Here is a 27539-nt window from a genome sequence, read left to right on the forward strand (position 1 = left end):
AAATTAATTGGTTGTATGGCATCCTTACGATAACGCGACATAAATGCAATATTAGTTCCCTAGGCCTACTATGGGAAAATGGAAAACTTTAAAACATGCATTCCAAGCTGCTTCATTTAATTTCAAACAAAACAAATGGTAAACTATAATATGACAGTTGTAATTTCTTACATTGAAAGAAATCAAATAACAAAATGAAGTACAGTACATAAATCAAGAGAAAGGGTTGAACCAGGCGTATTAGAAACCTTTGTGGTTCTTTCTTTGAGTAGTACTCAACGCACAAATGATGCCGTTAACTAAATACTCAATGAGAAAACTATACTCATATAGTACAAATTAAACAAAAATTCTGTTTGATATGCAGATATCCTATTATTAGACCATAGTATTGTTCAAACTCGAAACTCTTGGCATGGCATGGTGATGTTATATTATACTGTACAGTATTATAACAACTACTACAAACAATATAAGGCATATACAACTTAAGATATAATCAAGCTTAAAACAGAAAATAAGATTCCTTATTAAATTAAAATAATTAAACTAGGACACATTTGGTTTCCTCTCAAAGACCAATTTAAAATATCAACAAAATTATAATATATTGCTTAAATAAATCATATTAAAACATATGTTAAAACCAGAGATTACACAAATTATAGATTTATTATATTAAAACATACTAGTGAATAACTAGAATCTATTATTATTAATTGTTATATTAAAACATATAACCCTTTTTTGTTTTAAAAGATGTTTATAAGAGTTCTTACAAGATTACATTATATTTTCATTAACTTAGTAGTGAAAATTATACAAGAGCTAAGTATTAGAATATAATATGCAGAGTAAATATTATGGTACTACTTTTACTACGATTAAAAGCAATGTATACTATTGAATTGAGTAAAATGCTTTAACACTCATACTAGTATATATTTTTAAACTAGCTGCAATTTAACCAATAAAAAGCGAGGATACTGATGAGATTTTTTTGGCTGTGTGTCCACTTAATGTCGATTCAACTGTTATCAGTGGCATTATGGCTATGAGCACTCACTGGCTAAACCCATGAGCAGTGCCTAGAGGAAAAAACAGGCATTACAATATGCCAAAAAGGCTAAAAACACCAGAGTCCTTCAGCGTTGGAAGTTGGAGGGGCCTCAGGCCTCTGCGTTACGCCACTGACTGTTATAATATTCACCAAAAACTTACATTGATAGTTGTTAATAGTTCTATACAATGTCCAAAAAAAGTATATAGTATATTATTTGTACAATACTTTGCTTTATATTTTTGATTATTCAACAGAAAATCTTAAATCAATAGTTATTATTATTTAATATATTCATATTATGTTAAAGCTGTATCTTTTCTTACAAAATTATTTTAAGGTTAAAATTGTGTCATATATATGTAGGTCAGAATAGAATAGATGTTTCTTTAATTTATTTTGTTTAAAAACAACAGATCGTAAATAAGTCAACTGTTTTTAAATGGTGATACTTTGGACTTAAATTGGAGTGATAATCAACTAAATAAAATAACATTTGGTAGGATATTGGAAAGTTGATTCATTAACTTCATTCGATAACTTCTATCATAACGTACATCCATATCAAATAATTGACAGTTTATAACATGTCCTGCGTCATACATACCTACCATTCACTTGCTCATTCATTCATTTATTCATTATTCATTTATTCTCATATATACAATAAAACAAACTGCTCCACAAACCATTCACAAAAATATAGCTTTCTATTTACTTGCATTGTTACTTTTTAATATATCATGTATAACATGATAAAACACAGCACCAAACATTAGCAACACAAAAACTTACTAAAAATTAACCTTTTGTATTCTCACAAACTTAACATAAACATTTGATTTGTCACTGAAATCATGAAATTAAAATGAAAAACCAAAACCAAATCTTTTGGTGGTGGTTTTACTCCAGACAAGGGACCTTCTCTGGAACACGAAAGTGTTCATCGTTGTCCAGATCAACTGCTATAGGGGAGCCAGTCGAAGACATGCCAACACCGCTGGAAGTTGTCGATTGATTATCATCATCATCGTCACTTGGGAAGGGCCGCTTTTTAGGATTGTGGGCCATTTTTGGTACATGGTGCATCAAAGCCATCAACTCTGGTTCCAGATCTTTCAACTCTTGTAGAACTTCTCTGAGCTTGCTCAACAAACGCTTCGCATCTTCTTTTGAGAAACACATTGGTGGTTTGAATTTCAATACATTTCCATGCGGTCCATCATTACTTAAAAGAATATAGTTTTCCTTTAACCTATACAATGAAAATATGAAAATTAAAAATATCATTCATAAATATCATTCATAGATTCCAGTCTAGCAAAATAGGAGTAAACAAATTAAAGCCGTTTAAAAGCCAATTTACACGACGAGCGGTAACGGTAATAAAAATATAGAATCTATGTTATTCCTTATGACCATTTTACACACACTGCAGATCGGACGAGCGGTTTCCCGCTCGGGATAGATACAAACTCTATGTGGGACAAGCTACAAGGTTTTTTTCCGCTTGTCATTACCACTCGTCTGTGTAACTTGGTCTTACCGAGTCATTAGTTAATGTTGAAAATATGCAAACTTTGATATCAGGAATCTGTAAGACTCCTTTAGAGTCTTATCCACATCAGCACTATTAGTGTAGGTAACTTGTGTATTAGTATACAAACTAGTTGTATTGTTATTCAACAAGAAAGAGTAAAGCGTTGAATGTCCCTTACCTTTTCACAATATGCTTAGCTTCAACTGCAGCTGGTGTCTTTGTCTTTCTACTCTTCACTAGATCAATACCAATAAACATTCCGGTACCGCTAAAAAAAAATAAATAATACATTTCATTTTTTTTTTCTTGTTTTACTCTTTTAGTTGTTCTCCTCTCAGTGAAAAGATAATTGCTTAGAGAACAAAGTTACGTATTGTTTGGATGAACTGAGTCCATGGCAAATGTTTTCATATTTTATACTCAATACACAGTTACAAATTCCATCCAGCTTTTAAACCTTCAAACTTTGAATAAGTCAGCTAAAATTGTAATAGTGATGGAGAAGAATTCTTACCGAACATCACCAATTATTTCAAAATCTTCCATCATTTTCTTTAATTCACTTTGAACAAAATTACCAATGGTTAGTGCATGTTCCTGTAATTTCTCTTTCTCGATGACATCAAGAACAGCGTTTGCGACGGCACAAGATACTGGATTTCCTCCATACTGAAACAAGAAATAAAATAGAAAAATGTTAATATCTTTAATTTGAAAATCATTTATGCATATCATACACATGAATATGTATGCAAATATTACAATTTTTAACTTCAAAGACATTATCAACAAGTCTGCAATACAGTACATAATCATTTAAGTTTTAAATTCACATTTTGTATTATCTTTATGTACATTATTAAATTATATATTTTTTTATGGACATACAGTATAGTACATTCATATATTAATATAGATGATAATTAAACTATTTAAATAATTTAATATTTACAAAATTTATGCAACTATAAATATTCAAAATTTATTATAAATTATGTCAGACATATTGTATCTGTCTTTGGGATACTGTACTTACCTGCAATTTTTTATTGGGGTTTTTTTTTGCTTTACTAAATTCATAAATAAGTTATTTATAATATATTACATTCAAATTTAATATTAATTTTAATTTATTGGTCAGATTAATATTATTGATCATTTATTGGATTAAAGAAAATGAATTGATGAAAGTAATGAATAGAAACCAGCAAACAAATTTAGTTATATTAATTGTTTTTGTTAAATTAAATTTGAAAAAACTACTTAGTATTAATAATATTTCATATAATTATAAGTCATAAAATAATTGTTAAAAGCAATGTAATTTAGCTTAGACCAGATTGTGTTAGTATTTCATTTTCTGTTCTCTTCTTAAGAATGTGTTTTTACAATTAGAATCATATGTAGTTACTCAATAATTATATTATTATTGTTACTATCACAATTGTATAATGGATAATAAAATCTTTAACATATATTATTATCTAATCAATAAAAATGTGTAAATAGAAACAAATCACCACTCCGAAAGTGAAAGGGCACGACGAGCATCATCACGAAAACGGAGGGAGTACATCTGATGACCGATACACAACGAAATCATGGTAATGTGCGTTCTTCTGTCGCACACTACTTACTGTATTGAAGTATTGGTGGCCTCCAGCAGCGAAGCTAGCTGCTATTTCTTTAGTTGTAACCACTGCTGCCACAGGGTGGCCGTTACCCATTGGCTTACCCATCGTAACAATGTCCGGAGTGACATCTGAAAATGGGCAAAACCGTGCAGAAATCCACAAAGCAGAGGGGGGAAGTATGGTACATTAAGGATCTTAGAGTTTAACAATTGATATTAGTTTGAATTTTTTTTTCTAATAATTTGTAGCCAATTGCAACTTTAATATACCTTTTTTTAAAATAAAATAATTCATTGCATGTTTAATTGTGCTCTACAAAAGGTATTAACATCAATATAAAACATACACACAATGAATTCAGAACAATTTGAATCTACTATTTATGGGATAACAAATTTTCAGGATAATAAAAATAACAGCACAGCAAATGACATAAAAATATACAGTATATAAAATAATGAGCTTCTTCATATACGTTACCATGAGTAATAATAATAATCATAAATTCTTGGACATATAATAATAATATCCTGGATTTATATAGCGTCTAATGTTGTGAAACCTCTCAGCACTGAATATTATTACCCCAGTAATTTTTTTGGATCAAACACGTATGGAAACATACTCCTATAGTACAGCTAGTAATCAGCGCAAAGTTGTGTCTTGATCTAACCGGGTACCCATTTATACACACTACAATTTCAGTATTTGACAAGGGTATTTCACTCTTCCCTGATTTGACGGACCAAATTGACTATAATTCACCCTTAATTTGGCTCAATTTCAGATACCATGCTTGATCCATGGTATTACTAGTAATTGTCATGTACCATGTTTGATTTAAATAATTCTGAAGGTCAAGGATTTGAATTATTGTCTACTGAACTGAAAAAGGGCCTAGTTTGGAAACGACTTCTAGTCCATGAACTAGAGCATAGCTTTTATTGAAAGAAAAAAAGAATAATCTCATTCCAAGGTTTCACACTTTTTCAGTTCGGCTTTATAAAGTTAACTAGGCCTAATATGGTAATAACATCCCAAAGGTATATTACTAAAATACAAATACACCGTTATGTTACAATTTAAACATTTTAATATACATATATTAACTAAGGATTGTTAGAATAGAAACATACCTGAACCTTGAAGTTGGAAGGCCCACATATGAGAGCCGACTCGTCCAAAGCCTACTTGTACTTCATCTATAATGCACACTCCACCAGCTTCACGCACATATCTGGAATAAAAGTAAAAAAAGTATTTATTTGAATAAAAATGCCCCTGTTTATTGTTCGTGAATGTTATACTGTAAGGGAAGTTGTTTTTTTTTTGGGTATAAAATGGTAACATATAAACATAAACTTCTTGATATGAAAAACTACAAAAAACTTAATATCAAGAAGTTGTAAAATACAGTACAATTTGTATCCACGTTACCCTAAACAAAATTTAAAATAAGCTCAGGGAGTCGTTGTGTTTTTGGTGTAAAACGGTAAAATATAAATTTAAACTTCTTGATATGAACAATTTCAACAAAATTACAGTAATATCAAGAAGAAATAGAGTACAAATTGTATTAAAATTACCCTAAACAAAATTTAAAATAAACTCAATAATTGCTACATTGTCCTGTGGCTAAAAAGGTATTATTGGGTGTTTTGGATTGGTTTATCTTTTTATCATTTAATGAAACTCTGTCCATACGTTAATCTTCGGAAATAGAAACAGCGGTATAAGTAAATACTTACTTAAAAACATTTTTAAAATAATCAGGCGGAGGAATAATCTGCCCTCCACAGCTCTGTAGTGATTCAGCATAATAGGCAGCAATCTATCACAATGAAAAAACAACGATATAGCTAAAATAACAACACTTTATTCAAAATTAAAAACATAATAATACTGTGAAGCATATAGGAAGTGCTGCAAAGCTTCAAATCCTAGTGGGCTCATTATTGGGTTCAGTCTACCATAGAAAGATTATATATAATATATCAATCTTATGCCCAATGGATAAACACATTGTTTGAATAACCTTGCATCCAGATAAACACACACACCCCTATACAAGCATTATTATTCATATGAAAAATTAAAATACAATGGTTATGAATCTAAATAAATAATGACATTACATAGCACTATCAAAGTCTATTATTGTATCAAAATATCATTTATGAAGTATTAATATAAAATAAGTTTATCTGAAAATCATTTATAAAAACATAACGGACATTATTTTTTATCCTCAAGAATATACAGTTAATCCCAGAGAGCGATCTGAACTATGTTTGCTAAGTCTAACTATGCGAGGCAGAGAATGGAGGTGAAATAAGGAGTAGAGGCACGTTGCTTTGACCATTATGGTACTGTTCACAACCAGGAATTGAACCCAGGCATTGAAAGTAAAAAAGATTAAAACCACTAAGTTTGATGTATTACCTTTCTTCCTTTTGAATGTGCTATGTTGATGACCTTTTTGACCTCTTTTGCATACGCTTCTCCAGGTTTCTCCGCATCACAATGTTTTCCCCGATACATATCTGGAGGTGGGGCCTAAATCAATAACAAAATACATGAATGAACAAAAATATATGGATATAAGTTCAATGCTTGGTTTGGCTTAAGTCCAGTAACAAAATCAGTTTTTTGGTCTTCTTAATTATGATGTGTCAAATTGTTATAAAATTTTCATTGTACATAAAAAAATGATTATAATTGATTGACAGTCCAGTGATTCACTTCCTGAAACCATGGACTTATAAATTAAATTTATAGGTTCATGCTGAAACCATAGATGATAAATAAAAGCACCTTGTTGTTCATTAGTAACCATTGTTTAAGGGCATTGTTGGTGGTATCTAATTAGTAATAGGTCAAGAGAAAGTTCAGGATGAATGATTTCAACACAATGCTGTTTTTAGAAACACACATGAATCGAAATATAAATTAGAAATAGGCTTCTCAATTCACCAACACAATGAACTCAGTAATACTAAATAAAAGGTAGGTGACAATAATTCTCCATAATATCTCTGTATCAGTAAAACTTGCCTAGGATGTTCATATTCATTGTTGATGTACGGTATAATTACATAGCTAAAAGCTTTAAGCTTGTAAAAAAGATAATATTTTTAATCTATTAAATGCTATTGCTATGAAGCTAGATATTGAGAATATTTATTTTGTTTATGAAAAATTCTGAAACTAAATTATTCCTGATAAAATAATGTTTATTTTATAGGCAAGAAAACTTACAACATGAACCCATTCTTTGTGGTGATTACCTTTAGCCCACGGCTGGTTAAATTTATATGGGCTAAGGTCCATTACAGTCGTCAAGTGGCCGTGGTATGCACTGTAAAATCAAGATAATCATTGCAAAATAGATTAAATAAATACACACCTCCAAATGGTAAATATACACAATGATATATATTTTACAAACAAACACACTGAGATTTCATATATAGAAGTATATAATATTGTGATGTATTGTATATTACATAATCATAATCAGTTGCTCTCGTTTCTTTATCAGTTTTCATTGTAACAATGACTCTCATCCCAGACAGCACACATGCATGGCTCAGAGTTTACCGACATTACTTTAAGATTAATTGCAGTTAACCGTTGATTGCTAACATTAGCATTAACCTTGTTTCCCAATAGCAACGCAACACAAGGACATAATGCAAGTGATTTGAGCAATAACAATCGATGGATTATTCGAACAGTGGCTTGTCATTGGTCAACTCGCTTTGTTGCGCGTACATCCTTGTGTTGCGTCTCTAGTGGGAACCACGCTTAAGTGAACATCAATGTTGCTCTCAGAATATTAAATTTTTAAATGTTTATATTACTGAACAATAATAAAGGCACATTGTATCCCGAGTTTTGCTGAACAAATAAGTTTTTAAATTATTTTTAAACGAATCAAAAGTGGGTGAATGTTTGATAAACAGTGGTAGTTCGTTCCACTTACTGATCTAATACAATAGCGTCCTGATGTCCAGTGTGTGCTCTTGCCAATCGTAGTGCAAGATCATTTGCCTCTGACCTGAAAATATATTATTAATAAGAAAAGTGTGTATTGTTTAAATTTTAAAAAATGCCTAGTCAATCCAATGTCTATCAATCATCCGTTGACCATGGGTATCGTAGCTGGGTCATCTGAGTGTGTTGTTTAGATCTTTTGTTTAGGCCTTGTGCGATCACTCACCTAACACACTCATAAACTGCCCTTGAGGAGTGTGATTTACAACACACTTAAATTTGGTAAACTTCTACACACCAAAATACAAACAGCACACCTACAGCACCCCTGAATGTGTTGAGTGCAATTTGTAGCACACATACAATTTTCAAAAGACAAGGCCTTTTGTTTATGTCTTATTAGCCTGATCTAGACCCAAATATCCACTACCAATGAATCACTTTCCTTTAAATCCAGCATTATTATTAATTCACCCTACAAAGCTCAAACTTTATGTGACAAAAAATTGTGATGAACCCAAATATGGTAGTGATATGCTTAAATATGGTAGTGATATGACATCATCATGTCCATATATGGGCATGTCACATTTTTTTTCTCACATAAAGTTTGATAGTGTAGATAAGGCTTTTGAAAAACTTACCCGGAGTTAACCATAAAACAAATTGAGAGTTGTTCGGGTAGTGTGTTTGTAATACGTTCAGCGTACTGTACAAGATTGTCATGTAGAAAACGTGAATTAGTGTTTAATAAACGCATCTGCTTCACAGCAGCATCTACTACATCTGGATGTGAATGTCCAACTAAATTGACAAAGAAACAATTTACATATTTAAAAGATTCATTATTATATCATTATTTTTTATTTTAATATATTATTTCTATCATGGGTCTAAAATAAAAAAATATTTAACTTGTATCACTTCAAATGCTAAAAAAAGAGACATTGATTAAGTACAACTCTTTTGCCTGATTTTCAGAATGGGTTTTACAGGAAGGATTTGGGACCTAAAAAATAAAATGTTTCAGTATTTCCATGCAGACCATGAACCATGGGAATATCTAGGTTAAAATATCCTAACTTCTAGACTGAGAAATGAAAAATCATTGCATAATTGCATAAAGGTAGGATAACAATATTATGTAAAGGGCAAAGGTATCAAATACAAAGTTGGATTGTAAATATGTATTTGGCATGAATCCAATCTTTTTTGGGTCAACAAACCAGTTTGTTCTGGTACAACATTTGTATAGTCATTGCCTGGATGATGGGAGAAATCTGTCTTCTCTTAAAATTGCTTAGCAAAAACCACAACTGACCAAAAAGATTCTTAAATTCTATTTACCTGTCAAAGGATCATCACTGAAGGTGATGTACAATAATAATAATTAATGTTTTCTGTTTATTAAATATTGAAAATCAGGCAAAAGAAAGCAGTCGGCTTGTCTTGACGCAATCTAGCTAATTATAATAATTATGTGTTTGCCGAATTTAATAAAATAAATAAATTCAAACCATGAGCAACATTGTTGATACAATCCAAATATTGTGTGTCTTGTTCATCATACATATACTGTCCTTCTGCTCTTGTGATCTTAAGAGGTGCATTTGAAAAATGCAGTTTACAGGTGTCTCTATGAAATGAAGTGTTACAATATGATAGCAATCAATTATGTAAGAAAAGAAAAGAAACAGTAATTTTGGTTGCAAAGAAACGTTTGAAATACAGTATATTTACAATAATATTTATTTATTCTCACTAAATGTACTGAAATGAAAATAAAGGTGAGTATATCTCACAAAAGACAAACAAAAAGCAATCAATTATATTTATTGAGACAGTATCATCACTAGATACAAAGCAAATTAGGCAAGACAATCTGCCCAGACTATTTTTTTAAAGTTACTAAAACATTATATATGTTGTTATGAGTACAGTAAAATACTAAATTGAGTCATGTGTCAATATGCAAAACACATTAATAAAGTACTTCTTGTGTATGGTTCCTTGCATATAAAACAAAACATGGGATTTATTTTCTTAAAATTAATAACATTCAACCGTTGTTCACCTGGAGGATTCGACTGTCATGTCAACCACATGGTACTCACTACTGTAGGAACTGACACATACCATAACAAAAACGAAAGTATAACTCAACTATTGTAGACAATGCATATCAGAATTTATAGACAAAAGACTATGATTCTCTGTACCTTACTTTTACTGTATATTAAAAACAGCAATTTCCATAGAAAGATTTTTTAGTGTACTGTATAACATTTTTTCAAAGTTTTTTTATAAATAAATATCTCTTGTTTTTGGCATTTACTCAACACCAGCTGGTAGTTTAGTCTTGTCTTGAAAACACTTGTGACTTGTGAAAACATGGATTCAGACAGGATTAAGGCAATTTACAGAGGAAATTGGGAAAGTATGAGTATATACAATGTACTTATCAGCCTAGATACTTTAGACTACAAAAACAAGTGACTACATAAGAACTACATACTGTATGAAAGGACAATAGGTCATTGCGGTACAGGAAAACAATACGGGAAGTAATACCATATAATTAATTTAGAGAAATAATATACTAACTCAGTGGTAAATAACAGTGGAATTAAACAATTGATATTTTGGCTGGAAACATATACCGGTATGTACAACAGAATAAAAAAGTCATGATTTAATTTTAAATAAATACTATGAACCTAGTAATTTTCCTAAAAATAATTTTAAATGAAAAACAAAGTTTTTTATTTATTATTTTAGTTTATTTCAAATATATGAAACATTTAACATTTAAAATAAATTTCTTACCCTATAAACTTCTTTCTCTTTTCCACTGTTGTGTCTTTTGGTAAACTTTCCATTCCTTTAAAAATATAAAAACAAAATATTATTTCAAATTTACTACAGGCCTACCGACACTCAAAAGCTAGTACCTTGTTTAGAGAGAAGGCAGCTAGAAATAAAATACTGTAATTGTTCAAAATGACTACAATGCAAGTATCTGTTCACATGACTCTCTCATGGCTGATGCCTGGTAACACAATGACTGGATTAGATGAAATTTACTTTTCAAGGACACATTAAAGCTCAGATACAGGCATCAATTTTAAATATAATATCTGGTTAATTGTACAAAATCAAATATTTGTAATAGAAATCAAGACGAAAAAAAAAAAACATGAATATCCCTTAAAATTTTAACTCAAAATTTGGCCCAGAGCTTCACATTTTTAGGCCAAAATAAATTAATACATTTTTGTGGTTTATATACAGGGCACGGTTTAACAAGATGTTTGAACTAAACAATCAATATTATTTCTATTCTATTTGTGATACTCATTCAATTTCGGTATCATCACCATCATTCATATTTACCTTCATCATAAAAATTGACTTTCTTCAATGAGAAAACAAATCAAAGGAATACTGAATAGTTCATAGAGCCAAAGCGATATACAGAACAATATTGTTGTACCTTTTAATTGGTTTTTATTACATCCTTTTTATTGTTCAAAAAGTAAATTGTACAATACTTTTGTAAATGCAACATTTTTAGCCATGCAGCTACTTGTAAGTTTTATACCTGACTGAATAAATAAATTATGAAGGTATGATACCTATTTTAAACAGTAATTTGGGGTCAGGATTTGCATTAATTAGAATAGTAGGCCTAGCTATGTGTATGGAGCTGTAATAAATAGTAAAACTGTACAGGGTCTAGCCTAACAGTAGCTAGTCTTTTTTGTAAGAATCAACCTTAATTAACAACACCATCCTGCTGTAGCCTACCTAGCTAGCCCTGGCCTAATTAATAAAACAATCCATGTCCTTGTCTGGCCTTCATCTCTAGTCTCATTGTACCTGCCTGCCTGCCTGCCTGCCTGGATTGATTTGGATGTCATTTGGATTGATGAATGCAAAAAGATTAAATTTAACTTACTTATCGCCAGAACAGAATAACAATGACAGCACTAGAAAGAAAATCTGAAAGTATCAAAGCAATGATTCTCGTCACCTGGAAGACATAAATGTTAGGATTTATCTGAAAAACTTTTGTTTTTATTGAGAAACCATTTCCAACAACCTGGCAGCAAAGAAGGCTCAGTATTACGTCACACTCGATTCCCCACAGAATGGGTAACGATAGAGGGCGCTAGATGGGCTATTTCAGAGCCATATATATAAAGAGTTACGACATTGAAAATTAGAAGCCATTTTTGTGTCAAAGAATTCGCACGCTGAGGGCGCGCGCGTCTCTTTTGTATAGCGTTTTCCTATAGTTCATGCATTATTTTTAGATTTTTTTGTCTATGAAATAACGCTTATATTCCGTTTTTATTTTAGTAATTAATTTTATTAATGGTATAAATTTGGTAACATATATATATTGTGTCTATAATAACAAAAGAATAAATGCTAGGGCCTACATGCAAGTCAGGCTACATCAAAGCATGAACCAATACAAAAAACACACAAATTCACCCCTCTTTTTATACAGTATATGGCTCTCTGTGTGTTTTTGACACAATTTTTCAGAGACTCGTTCATCATTTCATTTGTAATAATTTGCCTTTATTATTTTAATATTGTTCATACCCTATTCAATATATTAACAAATATATCCACGACACTTTATTATTTTATTTAGTCATCAAAGCATGCATTATGAATTGAAAATATTACATAATTGTTATTAATAGGACGTAGTTATGGGATGTTTCGTTCCAAAATCAATCAATCGAACTTTATAATGTACTAGCGCACGCGCGCGCAATATTCTTTGCCGCAAGTACTTCTGTACGCTGTGCACATCGATATTTCACCGTAAAATGTGCAATTACATTTTTTTAAATATAAGAAAAAGTTTAAAGTATTTTCTTGCTCCTATACTTTACATGCAATAACGGAGACAAGTTTGACACAAATTGATCTGCATATCACGTGACTATAATCCAATGTCGTAACTCTCTCTATATATGGCTCTGGGCTATTTATTACACTAACTTCTATCAGAGTGATTACTCACTATATTAAGCATATTAAAAAGTGTATTGCAGAAACCTTTCATATCACTTCATGATCACAGAAAAATGAGCCACCTTCAAATCCAAGCATTTTTATAAAGTAATTTGAAATGATTAAATGATAATCTTTACTAACTTCCCAGTCCCTTTGCTATTGATTTTTGCTTCAACAAATTATTATCAGAATTCTTTACTTCAAGGAAATAAAAAAATTTAAATACATACAGAAATCAGTACTATTTATTAATAAAATAATTGCTCTTTTATAACTCATAATATAAAGTTTAATATCACATTCAAAGAAAAAATGAATTACAATAAAATATAAAACACAAAGAAACAACCAAAATAGCCCATTTTTATATGAAAAACAGTAAAAAGTTATGCACTATTAAACTGTCCTAGTGAAAGTGAATTTTCATTCATGATGAGTTGTGTTTGACACTTTACAAACGAACATTATTTCAATCAAAACGAACACATTATTTATTATAGCTAGTGTAGATGACGACCATATTTAATGAGGGTGATCCATCCAGCAATTGCTGATCATTAGGGACCCTCAAACATACAGTATACAAGATGCTCTACATAAACAAAGTCTTATTACAAGTCTTTGGGAGTGGAGTTGTAATTTTGTCCTTAGAAAAAATCCTGACATGTGACGGGACTTGAACCCAGGACCCTTGAAGTGATACAGTAACTATAAAACTTATTTTGATTTATAGTCTAGATTTTAAACTTTCAATACCTGTACAAACAATACCAGCACTAATTCATCTGCTCATATTCAATACTGACAATTCATGATATAAGAAGCTCTATGTTTAAATCTGAATGCAAAATTAATTACATGATGCAATGTTATCAATAAGTGATGTAATCACTATGATCTCAATGAATGTTTGTTTCCTGTAAAAGGTGTTTTTTGGTTGATGCAAACTTGTTAAAGACACCTTCCCTACGTTTTTTAGATCTAATTTAAGATCACAAACTATATTTAATGTAAAAATAATACTATATGGTCCTATTGCGATAACTTTTTTCGTCTTTAAATGGTTAAAAGTGTGAAAAATAAGTCGATTCTAATAATTATAGCGGCCCGCTATAAATCCCAAAATGCATTGCGCGCGGATTGATATTTTTGTTTTTCTTCTGTAATTCACCCACTTTTCGATCAATCGTGAGGCAAAAACAAATGGAAGACTCCTAACTTGTCAGCGATAATACCGGGTTTCCCCAATTTGTATCAACGGAGTCTGGCAAAAATAGAAAGACAATTAATGCAGCAACTAAAAAACGTCAGGCTAGGTATATAGCTAACGTACGATGTTCGTACGTTACCAATGTTTACCAGCTAGGCCTACAAAACTAAGCCTAGCTAGGCTAGGCCTAAGACCGCCCACGAGAGGTCAGTCGCCGCGAGCTACTTAGGTAGTGCATAGTTTGTCACTTTTTATCATAATTTACCATAAAACGTACATTTAAGACAAGGAATGACCTGGTTTAATGTTTTAAAAGTAATATATATGTATTATTTTTACAAAACGTCACAAATTGTAGGGAAGGTGTCTTTAATCAAGAGATACCTAAAAATTGCAAAAACCCCATGTGATGGGTACAGATTGGGAATTTCAGTCAAGAATCTGATACCAGTAATAAACCAAATACTACATATAAATTGAATATACAGTACTTGCTGGTATTGAATTGAATATCTTTGTTTATTAATATAACAACATTGTAATCAAGAGGTGGAAGAATTTCCAATTGAATGAAATTGAAACCGGATATTTATCGGTAAACTTAACTACTCCCAATAAAAAGCTGCCAAATCTGTTCTATACACGCTTAGGTTGATCCAAATCATATCCGTGTTATACCCAACTTAACTGTTAGTGTGATTCTGAAATTTCACAGCTACATACAGATGTGGCGGAGTGTATTGGACATTGTATTATTGATCGTGAGATCGTGGTTTGAATCCAACTCTAGCTGCATTGCTTGTATCCTTATAGGCAAGACACTTTTGCCTCTCTCCACCCAGGTGTATAAAATGGGTACCAGTTAGATCAAAACACAACTTTGCACTGATTACTAGCTGCATTATTATGGGAGTATGTTTCCATACCCGTTTGATCCAAAAAATGACCGGGGTAATAATGTCCAGCGCATTGAGAGCTTGCTTATATGCGCTATATAACAATGAACTATTAGTGCTAATAGAATAATCTATACTGCAATATAACTCCAATAGACTGTAATTCAACTCCGAGAAAAGAAGCATGTCAACTTTCCCATATAAACAGTGACGTATTCTAAGTAGGTTTTACTGTTTTTGGTTTATTCATATTGTTTGTTTAGCACTTGTTTCTGTATTAGAAATTACTCCTTGGCACATTAGTACTTTCCTTCAAATGGATTTCCTCCAAGACGATCATAAAAATGTTGTAGAATCTTTCCAACTTGTTCAACTGCCTATAGTGTGAATGTGATAAAAATAATTGTTAGGTACCAACATGGAAAAATGAAATATCGAAAGCGTGAGCAAATCGGGCGTTACAATTTTAAAAATTACTTCCAAATATAGAGAGTGCTATTAAACGAAATGACCTGCATCGTTAGTATAAAAAAATGTGTATACCAGAGGCCTTTAAATGTGGCATACTAGCCTAAATGGTAAATTTATGAACTATTATGAAGTTTTTTTAACATCATACATACAAATTGGGAGAGATTACACCTATAGTGGGAGACGACAGATTACTCGATAACTACGATAATTGGGAGATTTTTGGAGTTTGATGAAGTTAATGACCAACTGTTGACCTTTGAACCCAGTGTCATGTCATACTAACCCTGCATGCAAAAGGTCACAAGTTTGAATCCTACCAGAAATGTTTTGATTCTATCAGAATGATATCCATTTTGATATATATCTATACGATTAAAAGATTCTGTTGCGAAAAGGAAAACTATTTTACATTTAACATTACAGCAATAATTTGGAAGTGTTTACTTACCTGTAAGGTGTTTGTGGTAGCTAGCTTAATCACCACGCCTGGTATCTTCTCATTCCCTACTGTGTACTCTAATTCACTGATAGCCAATAATACGTTTTCATCTAACTTTTCACCTTTTGAATGAAATATAAATTTAAAACCATTAAAACCATTAAATAAACATGTTGATATTTAATGCATCATATACAAGCTGTTTGTATTTGGTCTTCACATATTATCGATTAAGACTAATATTTTCTCATTTATAATGATTTTGCTAACTACAAACCAATCATTATAAATGAATCATGACTCACTCATGACTGTATGGTATTATTTCATTTTTTGAAACAAGTTTAAAAGAATAATAAACAATACTTTATTCTAAACTTGACTTCACACAATTGGACAAAACTAAAAACAGAATGGATGGCAAAAGGCAAGCGCAACATAAAAGGTAGATAGACGAAGTAATAATAATAATATCCTGGATTTATATAGCGCCTAATGTTGTGAAACCTCTCAGCGCTGAACATTATTACCCCGGTCATTTTTTGCATCAAACACGTATGGAAACATACTCCCATAATGCAGCTAGTAATCAGCACAAAGTTGTGTCTTGATCTAACCGGGTACCCATTTATACACCTGGGTGGAGAGAGGCAAACATAAGTAAAGTATCTTGCCTAAAGCTACAAGCAATGCGGCAGAGTGGAGTTGTGGCTTGGTGGTTAGGATGCTTGGCTACCAATCTAAGGGTCCTGGGTTCAAGTCCTGTCATATGTCAGGACTTTTTCTTATGACAATTTGCAACTGCACTCCCAAAGACTTGTAATATTGTTTATGTAGAGCATCCTGTGTATATGTTTGTCGTGTAAACAGGAGAGCCACCTTTGAGAGGACAGTGATTGAGTTCACTTGTGGTTATCCTTGGCAATTTGCCTAAAATTGAAAAAAAAAGAGTTGGATTCGAACCGCGATCACACGATCAGTAGTTCAACGTCCAACACACTGCGCCACAAACCCTCAATAAGTATTGCAGAAGAGTATAAAGATTCAGAGAATTATTTTAGGATCTAGTTGAATTAGATTACAGTGTGTGCTCACGTACCTAAAGCTTGCCTCTTTCCAAAAGCATGTAACAATTGTTGACATTGTTCTATTGTGGATGTACCAATGATAACACACGTAGCGAGTATGTTGTACTCTCGAATTGCTTCTTTTGTCGTAACTATCTTTGCTGCATCAAGTAGCAGGCAATCTTTAAAGACAAGCTTATCGTCAATGAAGACCGAGTTACTACTTTTAAAGCTAGAAAAAGCAAGCAAAACAATATAAAACAAACATTAGTTAGTATAATATAAAATATTGTTAAAATAAAATATAAATACAATGATTTCATTGGAAACAACAACGATATTTCAAATTTTGGCTGCTTAATAGAGAAGATTTTGGGATGGATTGTCTCGACTGTTTGATCAATTAGCCCTTTCATCATCTTAAACGCTAATCGTTGTTAGACATTGCGTGTCTCATTTGTGTTCGCCACCAGTACGTTTTTTAGCAAGCATGTGTATAGGTCCGAATGTGAAAAGTTCTGTTTCCTTTTTTATATTTGCCATCCATGTTGTTTTTGGTCTTAGCCCTTTGCTGTACCTAAAGTAACAGTTTGAGCCTGGGACAATACTCAGATCAAGGGTCTACATACCTGGTAAAATCCCATATTTCACCATTTGCCATTCTCCCTGAACTACACCAATCAAGAAGAATAAGTGAAGAATCTTTGGACATGTGAATAACCTGAGCCAGAAGAGAAAGTATTTATGAGTACAAATTTGCACTGGATTTATTATTAGAAAATCCTATTCCAAAATGTTTAAGTTTGTTATTTATTGGCCTCTGATCGCCGTGCGTGATCAAATCGTGTCGTTCGCTGTATGGGGTACTGTACTGTACAGTGCGGACATATGTATTTTTAGACTTAGAGCAGCCTACAACTTTCAGTTGCTTATATTGTTGCATGATACTATATTAGATTTGTTTCATTATCGATACTTTAAAATGTCTGCATTTATGGCTGGCTAAAACCTTGACACGTCTATAATGCTTATGGGATATGGTGTATATAGCAGAAGTCTATGTAACCTAAATTTTATGAATATTTTGAATTACGAACAGCAGCAGGCCCGTGCTGTACGCAATTGCGGGGTTTTACTGTACCTGTGATTGCTTGTAAGCTGCATTTTTAAAACAAACGACTGGATCAGGTAGAATAGCAAGTAGAGCACCTGAAAGAACTTTAGCTACTAAACACTGTTCAGTTATCAATCCATTTGGACAAATAAACACCTAAAATCAAAATATCAACCAATCAAATTCAATTAAGTGATAATTTTTTTAAATTTTCTTTTTAGTTTTTACAGTAGCAGGGAATGTCAACTTAGACTAGGTGGTGGAATATATTACACCTTAATGAAACAATGATGATTATGGTTAAAAATAAATTACAAAAATGGATTACAAACCTTAGTCGATGATTGGGTGGTAATAACTGATGCGCATTCTGCACCTATTTCAACGTTAAATTGCAGCTGATCTCCCTCTACTAATCCACCACCAAAACTAATGATGTAAACCCAAACACAATTGTTGGTACTTCCAAACTTTGGAACCAGTAACTTCAGCTAAAAAATATTTAGTCACAATTATTAATGTCTTTTGTTGCTTTGTGTTTACAATTGACAGGTTGTACATAGTACTGTTTGATCTGTTAGTAGAGATGAAACATTGTGGTTCGTAGCAATAATGGTATCTACATCCACCCCTATAAATCGGATAACTACAGGCTATAATTTTGTTTAAAAACCAAAAAAAAAATCTGCTTTCTACTAGGTAAATTATTTCTTATAAATTTAACATTTATGAAAACTGTGTAAATGTGGTATAACATTTTGTAACAAATTTGAAAGTTTGTGGAGGGAAAAAACTGGATTTATACATGGAGGTATATTTTTATACCTCCATGATTTATACAAATAAGTTTACCTAGTAGAAAATCCTTTGTATGTATCATTACTGGATAAGTATATTGAATAGTCTCTACAACAGCTTTCTTATTTCCTTGATGATCTACTAAGGCATTCTGGGATTTTGGGATCAACGTAAAATTAGCAGTTCCTTGATTCAACATCTTCGCACACATCTCTTCCTCTTCAATTGTTGTCTCCATAACTATTGCACAATTATCCCTTAAAAAGAAAACTATATGATTATTTCTAAATAAAAGACTTTCGAATGAGCTGCAAGAGAGGAGGGTGAAATCTAATTTTGAACCACTAATTTTATTATTAATGGAACCTCATTGAATGTGTGGATGTGTGGATGAGACCAATCTCCTAGATAGTTGTTACCCTCACTGATAATCTGATTTAACCAAATAAATGTATCGGTAGCGCCTCAAAGTTGACCACTACAATTCACAATAGACACGGATAAACATGTTTGTTTCGTTACTATATGATGATCAAACGTATTCGATTCTGGAATTGCGATGGCGAGAAACTCACGTTTAACTTAAATTTTGTTTTTTTTTATTCAGTCAAAACCAACAGCGATAAATACCGCCACTAACAGGTTTGAAACATAAAACAATACAACATCAAAAACGGTTAACAATAAAACACAGATAAAAATATATATAAATATAAAAACATAGATCAGCATGCCATAAACAATTTCAATTTAAAATGTATATTAATATTAATAAAACGGGTTATGCAGGCTGTTCAAGAAGTGAACACATAATCTTCCTCTTAAAATAACCAAGCCTGTCATTAAAAATATCAATATGATTGCTATTTAGATTATTAAATGTATATGGTAGTCTATGAAAAATTCCCCTCTTAGTACAGTCGACACGGCTAAAAGGAATATGCAATAAATGTCTATTTCGTGTACGACCAGGGATATTTAAACTAAATAGTGAAATTAATGAACAGTCATAATTATTTAGAATTTAAAATATTATTTAAAAAAACCATCTCAGATATCGTTAGACGATTGCTGACAGAATCAATGGAAAAGGCAAAATTAACACAGTTATAAGACAGGAATCACAAACTTCCGTTGAACAGCGTCGATTCGACGGGCCTGACATGAAGAAATTGAATTGAAAATTACGGAACAATATTCAAGGTGAGGACGTATAATAAAATAAAAGTGCCCTGCCATCATTCATAATCCTACAATTTCTCCATATCAAGCCCATCATTTTATTAGCTTTTGACAACACATGATTAATATGTGAACAAAAATTTAATTTACTATCAATAAAAATACCTAAATCTTTTGTACATAAACCATCTCAAGAAGATCATGTCCATTCAAATTATAATGGAAGAGCACGGGCCTTTTTTTAAGTGTTATAGATAAATATTTGCATTTATTAGCATTAAGTTTTAGTTGGTTTGACATGATCTCCCAGAGACAAATCCATGCTGCCTAGGACTTAAAGCATTAGCAACATGTGATGACAAACCATCATACACAATGCGCTCAAAAATCTTAGACATAGTAGTAGGCAATAACGAAATAGGACGATAGATAGTTACAGATTTGGTTTTTGGAACCACTCTTTCTTGTGAAATTGGGACAATATTAGCATGTTTCCAAGATGAAGGAAAAACCCCAGAATTATAATATAAATCAGTTTCTTGAAAGAATGAAGCTTTGAAATTTGTAATATACCATTAATTATTAATGATCCTAATAATCAATTCCAAGCAGGTGGCTGCTCTCTGGCATGGTGGTAGGTATCTGGTGATATCTCTGGTGGTGTTTAGTCTAGGAGGAGGACCCTCGAACATGGTTCAGGGACGATTCGGCCCTGAGACGATTCGGCCCGGGACTATTCGGCCCACTTTTGGTGCCGAAACGTCTCACTTTAGACCAAATTCATATTAATTTTTTTGGGTATTTATCAAGTTTTTAAAGGTGTTTTACAATCCGTATTTTATTGATATTGACAATTTTGATATAATATATATAATAAATTACTAAAAAACGTAATTTTATATTCAATTTATTACTTCGAAAACCTTGTTTATTTCGTGCATTCGCCAAGCGGCCAACAGAGGGCGTAACTTTTTTACATCGTTCGCATGACTAAAAATTTATCATTTTCGACAATGTTTTCAAAATGTTTGCTTTATTGCATCTTTATCCCTAGTAGTACTACCCCATAGTCTCTCTGGAAATAAAGTTTGGGGAAAAAGCTTATTTTATGCTTATAAAATGCATATCAAAGCCGATAAATTTAAGTGTGCCGAATCGTCTCAGGGCCGAATCGTCCCGGGCCGAATAGTCCCGGGCCGAATCGTCCCAGGGCCGAATCGTCCCGGGCCGAATCGTCTCAGGGCCGAATCGTCCCGTTACCCTCGAACATGCATCATTCATACACCTCCATGTTCAGACAATTTGTTTTTTTTTTACAAGTAGGCCTATGACGTCATGAGCTCATGATATATGGACGCCCTCTTTAGTTTCTGCCTTAACCTAGTATAGTATTAGTAATAGTAGAGTTTAGAGGAAAAAAATAATATAGGCTAGGCCTAATAGAAAATTCATAATAGTTGGAAAATTGTAACTCTCTAAATTTAGTTCTTGTAGTAGTTGTAATTCTTTGTATTGCCTATGCCTAGGCCGTAGTTCAAAGTTAATATTATTTGTTGATCTTTAATACAAACTGCGCACTGCACTCTCTCTGCATGCTCTCTCTGTGTACAATTTTCTGGAAAATTCCATCAGCCCCCATAATACACAAACAAGGGAGGGGAGTTTCGCTTTTGCAAATACTGTAATACACATAGCTTATATTTACAGGCCTAATACAGGCCGTTTTATGTTAAATCTATAAACAAATTTCGAAGTTCAATGAAGATTATCATGGTTTATTTTTAAAATGTATAATGTGTTTTGTTTTACATTTACAGAGAATGCCCATGTGAAATTGGAATCGTCCATTTTTTATTCAGAAACCATTTTACATTTTTAGTTGCATACGCATTTAAAATAGTTCTGAAAATATTTATTTTAAAATATAGTAATTAAACCATATTTCGATAAAAAATAAACTTTGAATAAATAGAAATTTATTGAATATTTAAAAATATTCTATTATTGATATTCAATTGTGTTGTTTATATCACAAAACTCTCATTCATATTTTTATTTTGTGCTGCGGTCAACTTCCGCCAATTTGTGCACATAGCTAGCTAGGCTCTATAAAAACGTGTTGTGACCTTTCTTTTTCCTTCTTGTGTCAGGTTGCCGCCGCCGCCCAACTAAAGTTTTCATTTAAACCCACGTGGTTTCATTCAAAATTGCCTTTTCTAATTGCATTCGTCGTTGTTTTATCAGCAGAATGAGTAAACCAAGGGTTTTTTTCGATATTACTGCCGATGGAGCACCAGTTGGTAGAATTGTCATGGAGGTAACAAACTATCTTTCCGTCTGCAATTCTTTTGTTCCTGACCCCGGCAAAAAAAAAAACCGGGTGTCGATATGTCGATGATGATGTGATCGTCGTCGATGTATATCGGCGGATGTATGTACTCTGACCTCCTTCGATTTTTAGCCGGGCGGCGCTAGCTAGATAGGCCTAGGGCCTAGGCCTAGATAGGGACTGGCATGTATTTTTCAATTTATCTTTCTGCATTTGAATAGTGTTCAGTTTGAAAGAGTATATAATCATAAGCATTTTAAACTTTAAATCAACAAAATTGATTGAGTATTTCGAAAGTTATGAATAAAATAAGGTGTAAAATTTGGCACTCATCACTATGCTTTGTTTACATAGGAATCCCCACCCCGCGTTTGTGACCTTGTACACAAATAGTCACTGGGTGAAAATACTACTAAAACACATATAAATACATTTTATGAACATATTTTTAATTAGAAAGTTGATGGTGACAAATATATATTTGCATAGTACCACATTTTGTTTAGAAATTGTGTCAAAATCACAAAAATAAGATAGAAAGTACTTATTTTATGTTTACCCTCTCCCCGGACTGCGCGAATGTCCCGGAGGAATACCCCCACCTCAGCCAGGCTGTGTGATGACGTCATCAGGGACTTCGCGGCCTAGAATTGCTTACTCACCTAGCATCAGGTGATTTAAAACCTTTTGTGATCCAATATAGGTGATATTTATGTAAAACCAAAGGCGTACACTGTTAAAATATAAATATATCTAAAATATATAAGCAAAATCCCAAAATATTAGGCATGTTTTCGATTTTTTCTGATTTTACTAACATTTCGAGCCCAAAATAAAATGTCATCGCGAAGACATGTGGGCAAAGGAATTTCAAATTTTTTATCGGAATTTTCCGGAGAAGATCGTACAGTCATTCGGTTTTTCTGAATAGCCAATCAGAGTTCGTAAATTCATGCGCAAGTTGACCCCTTTTTAACAGGTTAAGGGTCACACTTGTCTATTCCCTAAAGATGTCTGCTGCCCTCTAGCGGTTTTGCTAGTCGCTAGCCTAGAGTAGTTATAGGCCTACCTACTAGTGGTGCTAGGCTAGTAGGCCTAGTTTCGCACCGGCTATTTTGATGCATCTATTATTGAAATACAAATTTAATTTCAATATATTTTGTCAATAAAAATTGCTCTATTATCAGTATCAACCGACCCTGATGTAAAATTAAAAGTTAATATTTTTCAAACAAATTATACTTTATTTATTAGCCTACATTACATTGATTGCCTGTTAGTATTTTGTATCAATACGCCTTTTTCACGAAACGGAAGACATCTTCGATCGATGACAAACAATGCCGTGCAACGAAGCGTAACCAACAGAAATAACATAACGTTTATAGCCTATTTTCGGATGACAAGTTACTTAAAAATTCGTAACTCCTCAACGGACAGTCAAAAACTGCTTATTTTGATATGATTTTTTATGTCTGTACCTACTAATATTAATAACTGAAGTAAATAACAGAAGGGAAAGCCCCAAGAAGTACACTTCCACTTTAAATATTTGTAAAAAAAATATATAGGCCTAGCGGGTCTAGAAAATAATAAATAATAAAACATGACTTCCGAGACTTTTGAAAATAATTATTAAATTAAAAATATTATCAATTAAAATGATTCTAATGATCGGCGCTATGTAAACAAACAAAATAGAGGGTGACATTTACAATTTTGAAAGGGTAATTTGTACTAGCGCGAGTTATAGGTCGCCGCCTATGCTATACAACCTGCTTGAGAGACCTCTGTCGTTTGATTATCGAATTACGTACGTTTCATCGGCTTTTTTAGCGCGTTGTTGCTGCTTGATTTGTGACTTCGACTAAAGAATGTGTGTATTCGGACCGCAAAAAGACGTCTACTTGGACGAATTTCGACGTAGAAAAATTTGACAGTAATGTATAGGAAAGAATTGGGACTTTTATAAAAATTTAACTTCCGCGATTTTTCGACTGTATAAAATATCATAAAGGCCTCAAAGCGGGATAAAACTTAAAATTATTATTTTTCTTAGTAACAAGCACATGGTATATTATTTAGATCATTGAGGTAAACCTACAGTAAATCTTATGATGAATTTGTCGATTTTTATTCTTAAAAGTTACAAAAACCATGTTCAGTATCAGCAGTAACATTTTAGTTGTATTACAAAATATATTGAAATTAAACATAATTTTCGCCAATAAATGCATTAAATATATGCATTCCACTGACTTTTTAGCCCGCTATTACAGTTGCTCTTTTGGTGTTCCATAGAAACGACAATATTGAAAATGGCAAATGCGAAATTCACAAACCGTGTGCAAGAAACACGTCTGTAAATTCATCAATTTGAAGGATTTATTTGTTACTTTTTTTGTGATAGTCTCTTGGTCTGATACTGTAGTTACTGGCTAGCCTAGATTCATATATGCTAACAAGCTTACTAGGCCTGTACTAGGTCTACAGTTTATTCTAGGACTATAATAATATAATATATAATTTATTTTTATAGTTGAGAGCTGATGTTGTACCTAAAACAGCTGGTAAGTACATGTTGTTTTTTCATTCCAATAATATCATAATTTGCTATTACAAAGAAAGCACATTCAAAATTTCATATCCTTGCAGAAAATTTCCGTGCTCTGTGTACTGGAGAGAAAGGTTTCGGTTATAAGGGAAGCTCATTCCATAGAGTTATCACAGACTTCATGTGTCAAGGAGGTGATTTTACACGTGGCAATGGAACAGGAGGCAAGAGCATTTATGGAGAGAAGTTTGCAGATGAAAACTTCACTTTGAAGCACACTGGGCCAGGTACACCAATTTTTACCCCACCATAATATAATTTGAATAATGGATTGCTTAATGCGATGCCAAATTAATAGTAAATACACAATTTTCATGCTACAGAAGCCATCTTGCTATAGATGATGAACTTCGTGACTTGCCAAGCATAAAAAATAAAGTAACCGCGTTTTCAGGGGGTTTCACTATGTTAATTTAAAAAGTGCAATATAAAAAAGTACTAATTCCATATTATATATTGTTTAAATAGGTTTCCGTACAAGTACAGTAGAACCTTCATTTTACGTACAGTGTGGGACTGAAAGGCGTACGTAAAACATGGGATTTGTAAATTCCAGGTCGACCTTAAATTGACCTCCAAATATGTAGATCGTAGCTAAAAAGGCTGCCTTTGCCTAACTTACGGTGTACAGCATGCAGGCAGGTGGTCACTAGCTAGGCCTTGCCTAGACTAATCTAGGCTAGGCCTGCAGGCTCGCAGGCCTAGCAAGATGTGAGGCCTAACTACCAAAGTACAGTATACAGGCTGTGTGATAAACATCAATGTTCTTGTATTTTGTATCAATAAAAACATTTGCTGCTGTAGGGGAATGCACATGTGTAGCTTGTCTCACACACAGCCATGGCTTTGTGGTTAAATTGCGCCCTCAATGTAAGAAAATGATGACGTCGTCAGTCATTTAAGCATACGTAAAATCAGGGTTCGTAAAACAGGTTCTACTGTACAGTGAAAACCATTTAAAATGAGCAGTTAAAATTACTGATTGATACAAATTTTTCTATTTTTTTAGGTATTTTGTCAATGGCAAATGCAGGTGCACACACCAATGGATCACAGTTTTTCCTGTGCACAGTGAAAACTTCCTGGTAAGGCATTAGAGCATAGGACATTTGAAAAAGTAGTTAAAATGATCCATATTGGTATGACCATATAATATTTTATTACAATAATTTTTTTAGGCTTGATGGCAAGCATGTTGTATTTGGATCTGTGGTTGAAGGCATGGATGTAGTCAAGAAGGTTGAATCATTCGGATCTCAAAGCGGAAAAACCAGCAAGAAGATTGTCATTGGTGATTCAGGACAGTTGTAGACACATTAATAGTGTTCTATACAATCAATGGAATTAATGTTTTGTAAAGATAGTTTTGTACCGTTCTGAAATTAAATTTTTAAGTAGCATTTTTATTTCGGTGCCAAACATTGGACCAAACTAAAATATGAACATTCAATTATTGCTTTTAGTTGCATTTGTTATAAAATGATTAGGTTTCACACCCTGCTTCACATGACCGTTACAATGAATATATAATATGTAATATGTAGACAGTTAAACTGTTAAATTATGTCTGGACAATTTTGCCCAAAGTGCACAAACTGAGGATCATTAAAATAAATCTACCATGATAAAACAAAATGTGTTTTTTTATTCCCAAAGCAGAAACTTCAGATATAAATTACATTGTGGAATTTCGTTGACAACTAGAATAGGACAGTTCTTTATTCCACAAACATTAAAATTGGTGTAGGGCGTTTCCTCTCACAAACATTAAAATTGGTGTAGGGCGTTTCCTCTCACAAACATTAAAATTGGTGTAGGGCGTTTCCTCTCCCACAGACATTAACACTGGTGTAGGGCGTTTCCTCTCCCACAGAAATTAACACTGGTGTAGGGTGTTTCCTCTCCCACAGACATTAACACTGGTGTAGGGTGTTTCCTCTCCCACAGACATTAACACTGGTGTAGGGTGTTTCCTCTCTCGCAAACACTAACACTGGTGTAGGATGTTTGCCCTCTCGCAAACATTAAACGCTGGAGGCCTCGGGCGTTTTTAGCGTGTTTAAACATATTTTAATGCCTGTTTTTTCCCTCTGGACAATGCTGAGTTTAGCCAGTGAGCGCTTATAGCCGTTGCGCCAATGCACAAAGG

General features: G+C 32.6%; 3 protein-coding genes across 4 annotated transcripts; 1 reads left to right on the forward strand and 2 right to left on the reverse strand.

The window, feature by feature from the left end:
- Nucleotides 1-270: 270 nt before the first annotated feature.
- On the reverse strand, nt 271-11111 carry LOC144844310 (5-phosphohydroxy-L-lysine phospho-lyase-like). 2 transcript variants are annotated; one of them, XR_013612416.1, is made up of 13 exons: nt 11057-11111; nt 9748-9866; nt 8875-9034; nt 8220-8294; nt 7493-7592; nt 6677-6790; nt 5983-6065; nt 5371-5471; nt 4238-4362; nt 3115-3269; nt 2779-2868; nt 1017-2315; nt 271-934 (listed from the first exon to the last, which is right to left on the reverse strand). XR_013612416.1 is itself a non-coding variant. In XM_078701157.1 (12 exons), exons 1-12 carry the CDS (start codon nt 11107-11109, stop codon nt 1964-1966), a joined length of 1527 nt encoding a protein of 508 aa, XP_078557283.1. In that variant the 5' UTR covers nt 11110-11111; the 3' UTR covers nt 271-1963. The 2 variants fall into 2 exon arrangements, 1 of the variants encoding a protein (XP_078557283.1); XM_078701157.1 differs by having other exon boundaries at nt 271-2315.
- A 2535-nt stretch (nt 11112-13646) lies between these two features.
- On the reverse strand, nt 13647-21164 carry LOC144844317 (uncharacterized). Its single transcript, XM_078701164.1, has 8 exons — nt 21021-21164; nt 19351-19522; nt 18800-18958; nt 18495-18623; nt 17983-18074; nt 17386-17585; nt 16296-16408; nt 13647-15750 (listed from the first exon to the last, which is right to left on the reverse strand). Exons 2-8 carry the CDS (start codon nt 19501-19503, stop codon nt 15673-15675), a joined length of 924 nt encoding a protein of 307 aa, XP_078557290.1. The 5' UTR covers nt 19504-19522; nt 21021-21164; the 3' UTR covers nt 13647-15672.
- Nucleotides 21165-22571: 1407 nt separating this feature from the next.
- On the forward strand, nt 22572-27025 carry LOC144844300 (peptidyl-prolyl cis-trans isomerase-like). Its single transcript, XM_078701142.1, has 5 exons — nt 22572-22764; nt 25316-25346; nt 25432-25617; nt 26400-26475; nt 26569-27025. The coding sequence occupies exons 1-5, from the start codon at nt 22696-22698 to the stop codon at nt 26699-26701; spliced, it is 495 nt and encodes a 164-aa protein (XP_078557268.1). The 5' UTR covers nt 22572-22695; the 3' UTR covers nt 26702-27025.
- Nucleotides 27026-27539: the final 514 nt, after the last annotated feature.

This window comes from Antedon bifida, chromosome 6, assembly GCF_963402885.1.
Source record: "Antedon bifida chromosome 6, ecAntBifi1.1, whole genome shotgun sequence".
In the NCBI taxonomy this organism is placed as follows: domain Eukaryota; kingdom Metazoa; phylum Echinodermata; class Crinoidea; order Comatulida; family Antedonidae; genus Antedon; species Antedon bifida.

Excerpts from the sequence above, each read along its gene's own strand:
- LOC144844310 (XM_078701157.1), bottom strand. The coding sequence starts at position 11,109 with ATGGAAAGTTTACCAAAAGACACAACAGTGGAAAAGAGAAAGAAGTTT. Across the intron at positions 8,295-8,874 it reads TGTTTTATGGTTAACTCCGG|GTCAGAGGCAAATGATCTTG; the intron begins GTAAGTTTTTCA and ends ATATATTTTCAG. Across the intron at positions 2,869-3,114 it reads GAAATAATTGGTGATGTTCG|CGGTACCGGAATGTTTATTG; the intron begins GTAAGAATTCTT and ends ATTTTTTTTTAG.
- LOC144844317 (XM_078701164.1), bottom strand. The coding sequence starts at position 19,503 with ATGGAGACAACAATTGAAGAGGAAGAGATGTGTGCGAAGATGTTGAAT. Across the intron at positions 18,624-18,799 it reads CCACCCAATCATCGACTAAG|GTGTTTATTTGTCCAAATGG; the intron begins GTTTGTAATCCA and ends TTTTGATTTTAG. Across the intron at positions 17,586-17,982 it reads GAAATATGGGATTTTACCAG|CTTTAAAAGTAGTAACTCGG; the intron begins GTATGTAGACCC and ends TGCTTTTTCTAG.
- LOC144844300 (XM_078701142.1), top strand. The coding sequence starts at position 22,696 with ATGAGTAAACCAAGGGTTTTTTTCGATATTACTGCCGATGGAGCACCA. Across the intron at positions 22,765-25,315 it reads TTGGTAGAATTGTCATGGAG|TTGAGAGCTGATGTTGTACC; the intron begins GTAACAAACTAT and ends TTATTTTTATAG. Across the intron at positions 26,476-26,568 it reads TGCACAGTGAAAACTTCCTG|GCTTGATGGCAAGCATGTTG; the intron begins GTAAGGCATTAG and ends TAATTTTTTTAG.